This window comes from Acipenser ruthenus, chromosome 40 (genome assembly GCF_902713425.1).
Source record: "Acipenser ruthenus chromosome 40, fAciRut3.2 maternal haplotype, whole genome shotgun sequence".
Taxonomy (NCBI): domain Eukaryota; kingdom Metazoa; phylum Chordata; class Actinopteri; order Acipenseriformes; family Acipenseridae; genus Acipenser; species Acipenser ruthenus.
In genome coordinates this window covers 7,466,251-7,479,156 of record NC_081228.1, presented here as the reverse complement: position 1 = coordinate 7,479,156, position 12,906 = coordinate 7,466,251, and the positions used below count along the sequence as shown (strand labels likewise).

The following is a 12,906-nucleotide window of genomic DNA, read 5'->3' as shown; positions in this document are numbered from 1 at the left end:
AACACACTGTGAGAGAGCTGTGAAGTGTAATTCAGTGAGAACATCCTCAACTCGTGTCTTCTGTTAGTCATTTTGAAAACAGACAGCCCTACCATAACTAAATAAAGAGCCTTAGTGTCTAACAGGGATGGAAATAAGACCCAATGCCTAGCAGTTTCAACTATTCTAGGTTTTACTGTGAACTCGATTAGCCCCAGTGTGTAGGTAACAATCTCAGGTGTATCTTATTAAAAGCGTATTAAAACCAGGAATGGATCAAACTCCTATGCATGGGAGTGTCATTTCCATCCCTGGAGTCTTACATGGAAAATAAGACTGCACCCAACACTGACTTGCAGTATTTTGTTGCTGTTGTTGTTTTTTCTGACATTTAGAACTAGAAACGAGACTTTAATTTCCGAAGAACCGGCTTTCCCTGAAGTCAGCCGAAACCCGGCGGAGTTTGCTTGCTGCCGCCCCTTTAAACGAAGGCCCGACTCCGCGAGGTGACGTCATCGCATGCAGCTGGGTGTTTGCAGGGACGCCTTCAGTGTAAACTGCATCGATGTGTAGCAGGTGTGTAGCGGTATCCACAGGTTAAAAAAGCGAGGCATCCCCCCCACACAGCAAAACTAGGGCACCCCGTGCAGACCGAGGGGTGCAAACCACCACAGAGGAGCTCAAACCGCGTTGATTTCTTCATTTAAAAAACACAAGACGCCTTCTTTGCTGGGCAGGAGTCTGGACCCGGATCTCTGTCATTGTCGTTTTTGAATTAACCAAAACAGGAAAAGCTGCAGCGAGATGTGACCCGTTTTTTTTAGACAAGAAAGCGGAATGATGTGCTTTGACAAGGGACCGCGTGGATTCATCACGCATCTTGTCCACGGCACGGCCAGAAGCCGCAGCGATCTCCTTCCTTGTTTTTGTCGGGTGTCTCGTTGCGTTGTGTATGCGAGCGCAGCAGCGCCTCATCGGAAGCCAGCGTGTGTGTGATTGCTTCAGACCGAGCCTGCTGAACGGTTGCAAGCACCAGTTGTATTTTGATATCCTTATCTCACCGGAGTTGCACAATAACAGTAACAGCCTGCTGTGAAGCAGCTATATACAGTACAGACCAACACCGTGTGCGTGCGTGAAGTGTCCGCGTCGGGAGAAGGCTTACTTGGAAAATTACAAGTCATGGGAACGTGGAGAAGTTTGAAATCGCGACACAAGGAAGCGCAGCCGGCGGAGACTTCTCTTCACAGTTGGCCGGTTATGTGGCTCTGTCTGGCGCTGGCAACGCTGACTATCCCGAGTGTCGCGACCGCCAAGATCGTCGTCAATCAAAAAGATGCCAACTTCGATGTCAGCTACAATGACAGCGTCACCGACGAGCTGCAGAACGTCTATGCCTTTAACCACACCGTGTCCAGACACAAGGTGAGTGTCGTGCTGTAGAGACGCTGCCCCTGGGGGCAGAGCACACCTCTACAAGCATGGGGCTGTGCACAGCTGGGGACGCTTGCTGAAAACAGTACCCAGCCTATAATAACTGCTGTTTCATATACTGACTCTCATGCCGTGGTTAATACAGTGTGTGCTGGTGACCTGTTCGTGTAGGTAGTATAACAGCGTTCAGATGTGTCCAATTAGAACATAAGAACATAGGAAAGTTCACAAACCAGAGGAGGCCATTCGGACCATCTTGCTCGTTTGGTTGTTAGTAGCTTATTGATCCCAGAATCTCATCAAGCAGCTTCTTGAAGGATCCCAGGGTGTCAGCTTCAACAACATCAATTACACACGCACACACACACACACACACACACACGCACACACACGCACACACACGCACACAGAATTCACTTGTACACTCCTGTTCATACATTTGGATGGAGTTTCTTCCCTTTGGACCCTGCATGCCACTGCATGGCTGGGTGACACAGCGTGTATAAAGGTTAAATGCCAAAACTCACATTGCAAAATGAAAAGGGTATATATATATATATATATATATATATATATATATATATATATATATATATATATATATATATATATATATTTTAATGGAGTTAACGTTTTAGAAGAACCCCCTTCAGACTTGAGTTTTTAACATAGACTCAAAGTTAACTTCTTGTTTTCAAGGCCTTGTGTCATTCTTCACTGCTGCTGAAGAGTTTGAATTCGCTCAGGGCTGTAAAACCTGGACTGGTTCAAACAGCTGTGTGATAGCCAGCCCTCTATTGTTGTGCTGCTCATCAGAAATGCTTGTCATTCACCAGATGGCAAGCTTGTGTTGCTGGCCTGCACAGTGTGCTGCTGTGGGGAGATGCATACGGATCTGCACATTCAATACAGTACAGGATATAGAACTCAGCGCTGTGGATCTGAGAGCCAGCACATTCAATACAGTACAGAGAACTCAGCGCTGTGGATCTGAGAGCCAGCACATTCAATACAGTACAGTATAGAGAACTCAGCGCTGTGGATCTGAGAGCCAGCACATTCAATACAGTACAGTATAGAGAACTCAGCGCTGTGGATCTGAGAGCCAGCACATTCAATACAGTACAGTATAGAGAACTCAGCGCTGTGGATCTGAGAGCCAGCACATTCACTACAGTACAGGATAGGGAACTCAGCGCTGTGGATCTGAGAGCCAGCACATTCAATACAGTACAGTATAGAGAACTCAGCGCTGTGGATCTGAGAGCCAGCACATTCAATACAGTACAGTATAGAGAACTCAGCGCTGTGGATCTGAGAGCCAGCACATTCAATACAGTACAGTATAGAGAACTCAGCGCTGTGGATCTGAGAGCCAGCACATTCAATACAGTACAGTATAGAGAACTCAGCGCTGTGGATCTGAGAGCCAGCACATTCAATACAGTACAGTATAGAGAACTCAGCGCTGTGGATCTGAGAGCCAGCACATTCAATACAGTACAGTATAGAGAACTCAGCGCTGTGGATCTGAGAGCCAGCACATTCAATACAGTACAGTATAGAGAACTCAGCGCTGTGGATCTGAGAGCCAGCACATTCAATACAGTACAGTATAGAGAACTCAGTGCTGTGGATCTGAGAGGCAGCACATTCAATACAGTACAGTATAGAGAACTCAGCGCTGTGGATCTGAGAGCCAGCACATTCAATACAGTACAGTATAGAGAACTCAGCGCTGTGGATCTGAGAGCCAGCACATTCAATACAGTACAGTATAGAGAACTCAGTGCTGTGGATCTGAGAGCCAGCACATTCAATACAGTACAGTATAGAGAACTCAGTGCTGTGGATCTGAGAGCCAGCACATTCAATACAGTACAGTATAGAGAACTCAGTGCTGTGGATCTGAGAGCCAGCACATTCCATACAGTACAGTATAGAGACTGGGATCTGAGTTCATTAAACACAGTGCACAGCCTCTGTGAAGTGTCTGATTTCCTGGTGCAGTAATCTCCAGAGCAGGATCTGCAGCAGTAAGTAAACAAAGTGCAAATGTGTCAGCTGCTGATGTGGCAGCTGTAGTGTCATCTTGTGAAAGTGTCATCTTGTGAAAGTGCAGCTGAGGAACACCTGAACTGACCTGTGCAGCGGAGCGCAGCTCCTGTGCTGAGCAGTACAAGGTGTGATGAGCTGAGGAACACCTGAACTGACCTGTGCAGCGGAGCGCAGCTCCTGTGCTGAGCAGTACAAGGTGTGATGAGCTGAGGAACACCTGAACTGACCTGTGCAGTGGAGCACAGCTCCTGTGCTGAGCAGTACAAGGTGTGATGAGCTGAGGAACACCTGAACTGACCTGTGCAGCGGAGCGCAGCTCCTGTGCTGAGCAGTACAAGGTGTGATGAGCTGAGGAACACCTGAACTGACCTGTGCAGCGGAGCGCAGCTCCTGTGCTGAGCAGTACAAGGTGTGATCACATGAGGACTTTTAAAAGTAACTGTTAAGCAGATCTGACCCCCTTTTCACGTTGAAACCTCTTTTACAAGAACCCCCTTCAGACTTGAGCCATGTGTTTTTAACATAGATTCAAAGATAACCTCCTGTTTTCAAAGCCTTGTGCCATTCTTCACTGAGAGCCAGCACATTCAATACAGTACAGTATAGAGAACTCAGCGCTGTGGATCTGAGAGCCAGCACATTCAATACAGTACAGTATAGAGAACTCAGTGCTGTGGATCTGAGAGCCGGCACATTCACTACAGTACAGGATAGGGAACTCAGCGCTGTGGATCTGAGAGCCAGCACATTCAATACAGTACAGTATAGAGAACTCAGTGCTGTGGATCTGAGAGCCAGCACATTCAATACAGTACAGTATAGAGAACTCAGCGCTGTGGATCTGAGAGCCAGCACATTCAATACAGTACAGTATAGAGAACTCAGTGCTGTGGATCTGAGAGCCAGCACATTCAATACAGTACAGTATAGAGAACTCAGCGCTGTGGATCTGAGAGCCAGCACATTCAATACAGTACAGTATAGAGAACTCAGCGCTGTGGATCTGAGAGCCAGCACATTCAATACAGTACAGATTTCCATTACACGAGAGTAGATGTTAAAACTTCATGCTGATTTGAACTCGGCTCTCGCCAAGATAAGCACCAACTAAGACGTAGCTTTACAGTAAACTAATGTGATCCATATGCGTCTCCATCCATTTACGTTTCCTTCCATATGATGATGTAGATATCCTTCTGTCTGGTGTTAATGGCTGAAGTGTAATGCTGGCTCCAGGGATCAGCTTATTTTGCCTCCCTGGCGCATCAGCACACACAACGGCTGCGATGCTGGCTCCGGGGATCAACCAAAGTGCGGCCTCCCCAGCGCATCAGCATGACAACCGTCTGGATTGAGCTAAGTAGGGTACATCTCTGGGGTTTTCAAGTGGGCACCTTCCATCCTCAGTGTTTCGTCGACTAGCCCACGACACCTCAAGAGGGCTCGACGGTGATTCTGGCGTCCCAGCATCACCCCCCTCCGTCCCCCACTCAACTCAGCCCAGCTTACTTACCTGTCCCCAGCCAGAATCTTTCCGTCTCAACCACAGCCAGTTGCTGCTCCTCTCTGCTGCTTCAGATAAGTTCTTCACTGTGCGACGCAACTCTTGGCCACTGAATCCGACGTCTCTGAGAAACCGGGTTGTAGAGTGTGCCACAAATCCTCGACAACCCACTTCCACTGGGTAAACCCGAACTCTCCATCCTCGCTGTTCCGCTTCAGTGGCTAGTTGAGCATACCGCAGTTTCTTCCTCTCATACGCCTCATCTACAGCGTCCTCCCATGGCACTGTTAACTCTACCAGGTGAACAAGGCGTGCTGATCCAGACCACAAGACAATATCTGGTCGAAGGTTAGTGGTGGCAATCTCAGGTGGAAAAATAAGCCGTTGACCAACATCTGCCAGCATATTCCAGTCTCTAGCAGCTTCCAGTTGTCCTGGGCGAGGATTGGTTTTAACACCTTTTCTTGGTGGTTGCTCTCCTGGGCGGAGGAATGTTGTCTTTTGTGTGTAATGTTTTGATGGAACAGGTGGCAACTTATTGGTCATGTTACGCTTGTCTTCCAATGCTAAGGCCAAACATCGCAGCACCTGGTCATGGCGCCAAGTAAACCGTCCTTGGCTAAGAGCCACCTTACATCCTGTCAAAATGTGCCTTAATGTTGCAGGTGATGAACACAAAGGACATGAGGGATCCTCTCCTACCCAGAGGTTTAGGTTCTGTGGTGATGGGAGAACATCATATGTTGACCTGATGAGGAAACTAATCCTGCTCTGTTCCATTGACCATAGGTCTTGCCAGCCAATCTTGCGTTGTTCCACACTCTCCCATCTCATCCATTCTCCCTGTTTGGCCTGGGAAATGGCCTTTATACACCTCATCCTCTCCTCCTGCTTTTGCACCTCGTTGACTACCAGCTTCCTTCTTTGAGCTGGGGCCGCCTTGTGCCATGTAGGAGGAGTTGAACTGAAACCAAGACCCCCTCTTCCATGCTGAACTTGCCCCATGATATCACCAATTCGAAGGGCAGCCTTTGCATCTTCCACAGCTTTCTTTGCCGCCCACTTTCTTCCAGTTTTCAACACAGGTGCTGCCTCCCTTACGCATTTATCGCGTGACTCTACTAATGTCATTTCCAGTCTGACCTTGGCGCACTTAAACTCCTCGGTTAGAGCAGAGACTGGTAGCTGCAGTATTCCTTTACCATAAAGTCCCACTCTGCTGAGGCAGCGTGGAACTCCCAACCATTTCCTGATGTATGAACTGATTAAAGCTTCCAGCTTCTCTACTGTTGTCAAAGAAACCTCGTACACAGTCAGTGGCCACAGCAACCTCGGCAGTAGACCAAACTGAAAGCACCAGAGTTTTAGTTTACCTGGTAGAGCGCAGCTGTCTATGCTCTTCAACCCTTCCACTGCTTGTTGTCTAACTTCTCCCACACGAACTGTGTCCTTTAGATCCCCGTCGTACCATCTCCCAAGACTCTTCACTGGCTTCTCAGACACTGTTGGTATTGCCTCACCATTAATGAAGAATGTTTTATCTACTACTTTGCCTTTAATTATAGAGATGCTCCTTGATTTAGTGGGCTTGAATTGCATTCGTGCCCATTCAATGTTATTGGTTAATTTGCCCAATAATCGATTAGTGCAGGCTACTGTTGTAGTCATGGTTGTCATGTCATCCATGTATGCTCGAATTGGTGGTAGTCGCATTCCAGAAGCCAAGCGCTCTCCTCCCACTACCCATTTTGATGCCCTAATGATTACTTCCATTGCCATGGTAAAAGCCAGTGGAGAAATGGTGCATCCTGCCATTATTCCAACCTCTAGGCATTGCCATGTAGTGCTGAATTCTGAAGTTGAAAAACTGAATTGCAAATCTCCAAAATAGGCTTTCACTAAATTTGTTATTGTCATCGGTACACTGAAAAAATCAAATGCTGCCCAAAGTAGTTCATGTGGCACTGAACCATATGCATTAGCCAAATCCAGGAATGTCACATGGAGCTCCTTCCTCTCCTTTTTAGCTGATTGAATTTGTTGCCAGATCACATTGATGTGTTCTAAGCAACCTGGGAAACCTGGAATGCCCGCTTTTTGTATTGAAGTGTCAATGAAGCAGTTCTTTAATAGGTAAGCTGCCAATCTCTGAGCAATAATGCTGAAGAAAATCTTGCCTTCTACGTTTAATAGGGAAATGGGACGAAACTGACTGATGCTTGTAGAATCTTTTTCTTTAGGTATAAAGACTCCACCTGCTCGGCGCCATGCTATATGTATAGAGAACTCAGCGCTGTGGATCTGAGAGCCAGCACATTCAATACAGTACAGTATAGAGAACTCAGCGCTGTGGATCTGAGAGCCAGCACATTCAATACAGTACAGTATAGAGAACTCAGTGCTGTGGATCTGAGAGCCAGCACATTCAGTACAGTACAGTATAGAGAACTCAGTGCTGTGGATCTGAGAGCCAGCACATTCAATACAGTACAGTATAGAGAACTCAGCGCTGTGGATCTGAGAGCCAGCACATTCAATACAGTACAGTATAGAGAACTCAGTGCTGTGGATCTGAGAGCCAGCACATTCAATACAGTACAGTATAGAGAACTCAGCGCTGTGGATCTGAGAGCCAGCACATTCAATACAGTACAGTATAGAGAACTCAGTGCTGTGGATCTGAGAGCCAGCGCATTCAATACAGTACAGTATAGAGAACAGTGATGTAGTCCTAAATCTGAAAGTACCGACACACCAATTAAAATATAGATGTTTCTTAAACAAATGACACGAATTCACATTTTATTTGTACATTGAACTTGTGATAACATTTCATAGGTAATGCGTGTGTCTCTCATGCAGCTTTTCGGTTACTCCCTCTTGATCGGAGCTGCCAGATTGGCGTTCTTCCAGCCAAATTTGGCTTGTTTTGAAAGCATCTAGTGGGTAAATGTTGTCTCTGGTGGTTTTTTTTTTTTAATCTTTTTATCACACATATTTTTTTCTATTCCTTTCTATCATGAGCTCATCACCAGCGCAGAACTTCAATCACTACGATGCCCTGTACAGTATCTCCCCCCCCGCCCCCCCCCCCCGTAGTGTTAGTATAGCACGTCCCCCCAACCCCCCCCAATCCCCTGTCCCCCGTCCCATCTTTCTGCCGACAGTTCTGGACAATTTAATGTTACACTACATTCTGAATACATTTTCCCTCGACATTCTGCATTTGATCTCATCAGATGCAAAAACAGAGGTTCTGATACTGTAAATAGTGAGAGAAAAAACAAGTACATAAATAAATAAACAAGTAAATAAATAGTTTATTACATTCTTACTTCTCTGTGTTTTTTTATTTTACAGAGATGTGTAGCTCTTATGTATGATTTTGTAATACAGTGCTCCCTCACTATAAGACTCGGTTATAACACGCTTCAGATGTAACACTCCTACAGCATGTCCCCCAATTCCCTACACTAGTGACTCCTGCAATATTTCTACAGTAAACACAGAACCGGTGTTGTTCAAACTGTAAACAACTTCTCATTATAACTTCCATTTCTGTCTCTCCCTTTTGATACAGTATCTGAACTGAAGAAAAGCTGTGCTGGCACTTTTATAACACAGACATCTTATTCAGCATGCGTTTTATAACTAAGAAAACATTAGGTCTATTACGTGGTTATCTTTCCTAATGTGTTTACTTTTTTGCTGCGAGAGGAGCTGCAGCTTTCTCAGAGAAAGCTTCGTCACGGGCAAAACATTCCAGCCCACCAAATCATAATTCATACCCCTTGTTTCCCTGCCCATTTACAATGTTACCCCCCCGGGCACAAAGTGCCATACTCCACCAGTTAAAAGGGCATTCGTTCATTCCAATCCGCGGGTCTCTGCACTCGCTGATATACAGCAGTGTGGAGTAGTGGTCAGGGCTCTGGACTCTTGACCGGAGGGTCGTGGGTTCAATCCCAGGTGGGGGACACTGCTGCTGTACCCTTGAGTAAGGTACTTTACCTAGATTGCTCCAGTAAAAACCCAACTGTGTAAATGAAAAAAGAATGTGATATCTTGCAACAATTGTAAGTCGCCCTGGATAAGGGCGTCAGCTAAGAAATCAATAATAATAATAATAATAATAATAATACAATGCAGCTTCAGACCTGTGTTTATGTCCACAGCAGGATGCACTTTTGCTGTCTTCTTCGTCAGCATTTTTACTAAAACAATGGTCAGCCTTCTTAAAATAGTTCTGTAGTTTGTAACAGAAGTTCCTAATGTTCTCTTCATTGCATCACAAGGACTGACGGACTGAATCAGACGATTGTGGGGACCCCCCCCCCCCCCCAAAAAAAAAAACACCTGTAGATGAATACAAGAAAACCTTCAGAATCACCCCGAATATCTCGGGGGGGGAAAAAAATATTTAGTATGAGGGCTCACGTTCCTGTTTTTCTAATTGTAAACACAATTAGGCTGGTGAAATGTTCGGTATATATATACTGAATGTGTTAAGAGATGATTCATGCAGGTAACTGAAACACAGCTTTAAATAACAGCAGAAGCAGGTCCTGTGAAGTCCTGTCACAGTCGATGCTTGTTGATTGCAGAGCCCGGGTGCCGGCTGTAACAGTGTTATGTTAACCAGCGCATGCAGTCATCAGTAACACATACTGTACAGTGTAATACATTGAGTCGTTCACCTGATGATTGCATACAGTTGTGAAGTACATTTCTGTTGAAAATGTCTATTCCTTATTCTGGGGAAATGCATAAAACTGTGAGGCACACGGGATCTGCAGTTCACAGGAATCTCCTGCGTGTCATTTTCGTAGGACGTGTGCTTTGAGTTCACAGGAAGATGCCATTATCATGTCTGCGGTTCATTGGAATGCACTGTTCTTGTGTAATTCTGAACCCTCTAAAATGAACAGTGATATTATTTTGGCGCACCGTGGCTACATTGTAAAACAAAAACAAAAAAATCGAAATGCATTTCCTCTGCAACTAGTATTGGGCCCCCACCTGCGGCCCTCACTGTAATTCTATGCAGACTCTGTGGGCCCAGGGGCCCTCATACCAGCTGCACAGGAAGTGATCCGTCAAATCATTAAACCTCTAGATCTGGAGGAAAAACCTCTGATCTGGCAACACTGCAGCAAACATTTCAAATACGCGGCGGTTATCTGATTCAGAGTGGACCATCAAAACTGGTATGTAGGGAACCAGACTCTTTTGTTCCTAGTGGAAGGTGTTGAGCAATACAAGGTGTGATGACCTGAGGAACACCTGAACTGTGCAGTGTCTGTGTGGCCTCTCTGAGGCTGTGGCAGGCAGCTACGTCCTGAGCAGCTCGTTCTGCTGCCTGCTGTCCCTCTCCTAACAGGACTGACCGTTTCTCCGTGTCGGAGAGTCCAGGGAATTCTGTCACCTGAAATTTGGGGACGTTCACTTGGGGATCCCACATCTCAAATATGTTCGGCACGTTTGTTATTTCAGTCCGAAGCAGAATGAGGCGCCCAAACAGCAGTTTGCCTTTGCATCGGCACATAACGTAACTTTCATTTTTCCTGTGTGGCCTACAAACGAGCCCGAATTGTAAGTGCTAAGGAGCTCACCCCTGCTCTCTCCCCCTCTCCCCCTTCCTCCACCAGACGGAGGGTGTGCGTGTCTCTGTCAACGTGCTGTCGAAAGCTGTGGAGAACCCCATCCTCTTCGTGGTCCGGCAGAAACAAGCTGTCGTCTCCTTCCAGGTGCCTCTCATCCTGCGTGGGCTGTGAGTATCTCTGGAGTTAGAGTAGAAGCAGAGTCTCTCCATGTTTAGAGATGCAGGACCTCTGACCGCGTCTCTTGTTGCCGTAGTTACCAGCGGAAGTACGCGTACCAGGATGTCGCTCGCACGCTGTGCCAGCCGCCCACGCACAGAGACATGGAGATGCAGTTCTTCTACGTGGACGTGTCCACACTGTCCCCCCTCAACATTTCCTACCAGCTGAGAGTGAGCCGCGTGGACAGCTTCGTCCTGCTGTAAGAGAGCCGCAGCGTGTCACTGCGTCTGTGTGTGCGTTGTTTCGTTGCCTGTGTGTCTGTCTAGGTGTGTATTGTGTTCATGTGTAATCTGTTTCGGCCGAGAGTGCGGACAGCTTTGCAGAACGGCTATCTGTCTGTCTGTCAGTTTGTGGGTCTGTCTGTCTGACTGTCTGTCTGTCTGTGACCGTCTCTCTGATAGTTTTGATTCTGTGTCTTCCGCAGGACTGACAAGCTTTTCAATTTCATCGCCAACCCAGCCCAGCCCCAGGTAAGACGCGCCTGAATGCACCCCTAGTAAGCCCTGTTATTGGATAAGGCAGGGAGGCAGACGGGAGGGAGGCAGCGGGGGGCTGGCTCTGTGTGTAAGCCCTGGTTCTCTTGTGTCTCTGCAGTATTTCAAGTACGTGTTCCCAGAGGGAGTGGACTCCGTCATTGTGAAGGTGGACTCGGAGTCAGCCTTCCCCTGCTCTGTCATGTCCATACAGGATATCCTGGTGGGTGGAGGTGCACACTGTAACCCTTGATGATTATTATTAATAACACATCCAAGCACAGGAGTGTTTTTTTCAGCAGTGTGAGCGTGTGTGTCTGACCTGGCTATGTTTTCCCCGCAGTGCCCCGTCTATGATCTGGACAACAACGTGGCCTTCCTGGGAATGTACCAGACCATGACCAAGAAGGCAGCCATCACCGTGCAGGTAAACAGCGCTGTGTTCCATGAACACCACCATCCGCGGCGCCGAGCTCGCTCTCTCTGCGTGCTCACCGCCCCTCTCCCTCTCTCCCTCCAGAGGAAGGATTTCCCCACGAACAGTTTCTACGTGGTGGTGGTCGTGAAGACGGAGGACGAGGCGTGTGGAGGACCGCTGCACTTCTACCCTCTGCAGCCAGGTTTGTGTTCACTCTCTTACTCAGCCAGGTCACTCTCTTACTCAGCCAGGTTTGCGTTCACTCTCTTACTCAGCCAGGTTTGTGTTCACTCTCTTACTCAGCCAGGTCACTCTCTTACTCAGCCAGGTCACTCTCTTACTCAGCCAGGTTTGTGTTCACTCTCTTACTCAGCCAGGTCACTCTCTTACTCAGCCAGGTTTGCGTTCACTCTCTTACTCAGCCAGGTTTGCGTTCACTCTCTTACTCAGCCAGGTTTGCGTTCACTCTCTTACTCAGCCAGGTTTGTGTTCACTCTCTTACTCAGCCAGGTTTGTGTTCACTCTCTTACTCAGCCAGGTTTGTGTTCACTCTCTTACTCAGCCAGGTCACTCTCTTACTCAGCCAGGTTTGCGTTCACTCTCTTACTCAGCCAGGTTTGTGTTCACTCTCTTACTCAGCCAGGTCACTCTCTTACTCAGCCAGGTCACTCTCTTACTCAGCCAGGTTTGCGTTCACTCTCTTACTCAGCCAGGTTTGTGTTCACTCTCTTACTCAGCCAGGTTTATGTTCACTCTCTTACTCAGCCAGGTTTGTGTTCACTCTCTTACTCAGCCAGGTTTATGTTCACTCTCTTACTCAGCCAGGTTTGCGTTCACTCTCTTACTCAGCCAGGTTTGCGTTCACTCTCTTACTCAGCCAGGTTTGTGTTCACTCTCTTACTCAGCCAGGTTTGTGTTCACTCTCTTACTCAGCCAGGTCACTCTCTTACTCAGCCAGGTTTGTGTTCACTCTCTTACTCAGCCAGGTTTGTGTTCACTCTCTTACTCAGCCAGGTTTGTGTTCACTCTCTTACTCAGCCAGGTCACTCTCTTACTCAGCCAGGTTTGTGTTCACTCTCTTACTCAGCCAGGTTTGTGTTCACTCTCTTACTCAGCCAGGTTTGTGTTCACTCTCTTACTCAGCCAGGTTTGTGTTCACTCTCTTACTCAGCCAGGTCACTCTCTTACTCAGCCAGGTTTGTGTTCACTCTCTTACTC

General features: G+C 47.2%; 1 protein-coding gene across 3 annotated transcripts in view; it reads left to right on the top strand.

Moving 5' to 3' along the window:
* Window positions 1-511: 511 nt before the first annotated feature.
* Window positions 512-12,906, top strand: part of LOC131708136 (SID1 transmembrane family member 2-like) — a 40,974-nt gene continuing 28,579 nt past the window's right edge. For all 3 annotated transcript variants that reach the window (XM_059010383.1, XM_059010382.1, XM_059010384.1), the window contains exons 1-7: window positions 512-1,404; window positions 10,624-10,745; window positions 10,832-10,996; window positions 11,222-11,267; window positions 11,392-11,493; window positions 11,614-11,697; window positions 11,791-11,890. In XM_059010383.1, coding sequence (XP_058866366.1) covers window positions 1,162-1,404; window positions 10,624-10,745; window positions 10,832-10,996; window positions 11,222-11,267; window positions 11,392-11,493; window positions 11,614-11,697; window positions 11,791-11,890 — 862 coding nt within the window. In that variant the 5' untranslated portion in view covers window positions 512-1,161. The remainder of the gene's footprint in view (window positions 1,405-10,623; window positions 10,746-10,831; window positions 10,997-11,221; window positions 11,268-11,391; window positions 11,494-11,613; window positions 11,698-11,790; window positions 11,891-12,906) is intronic.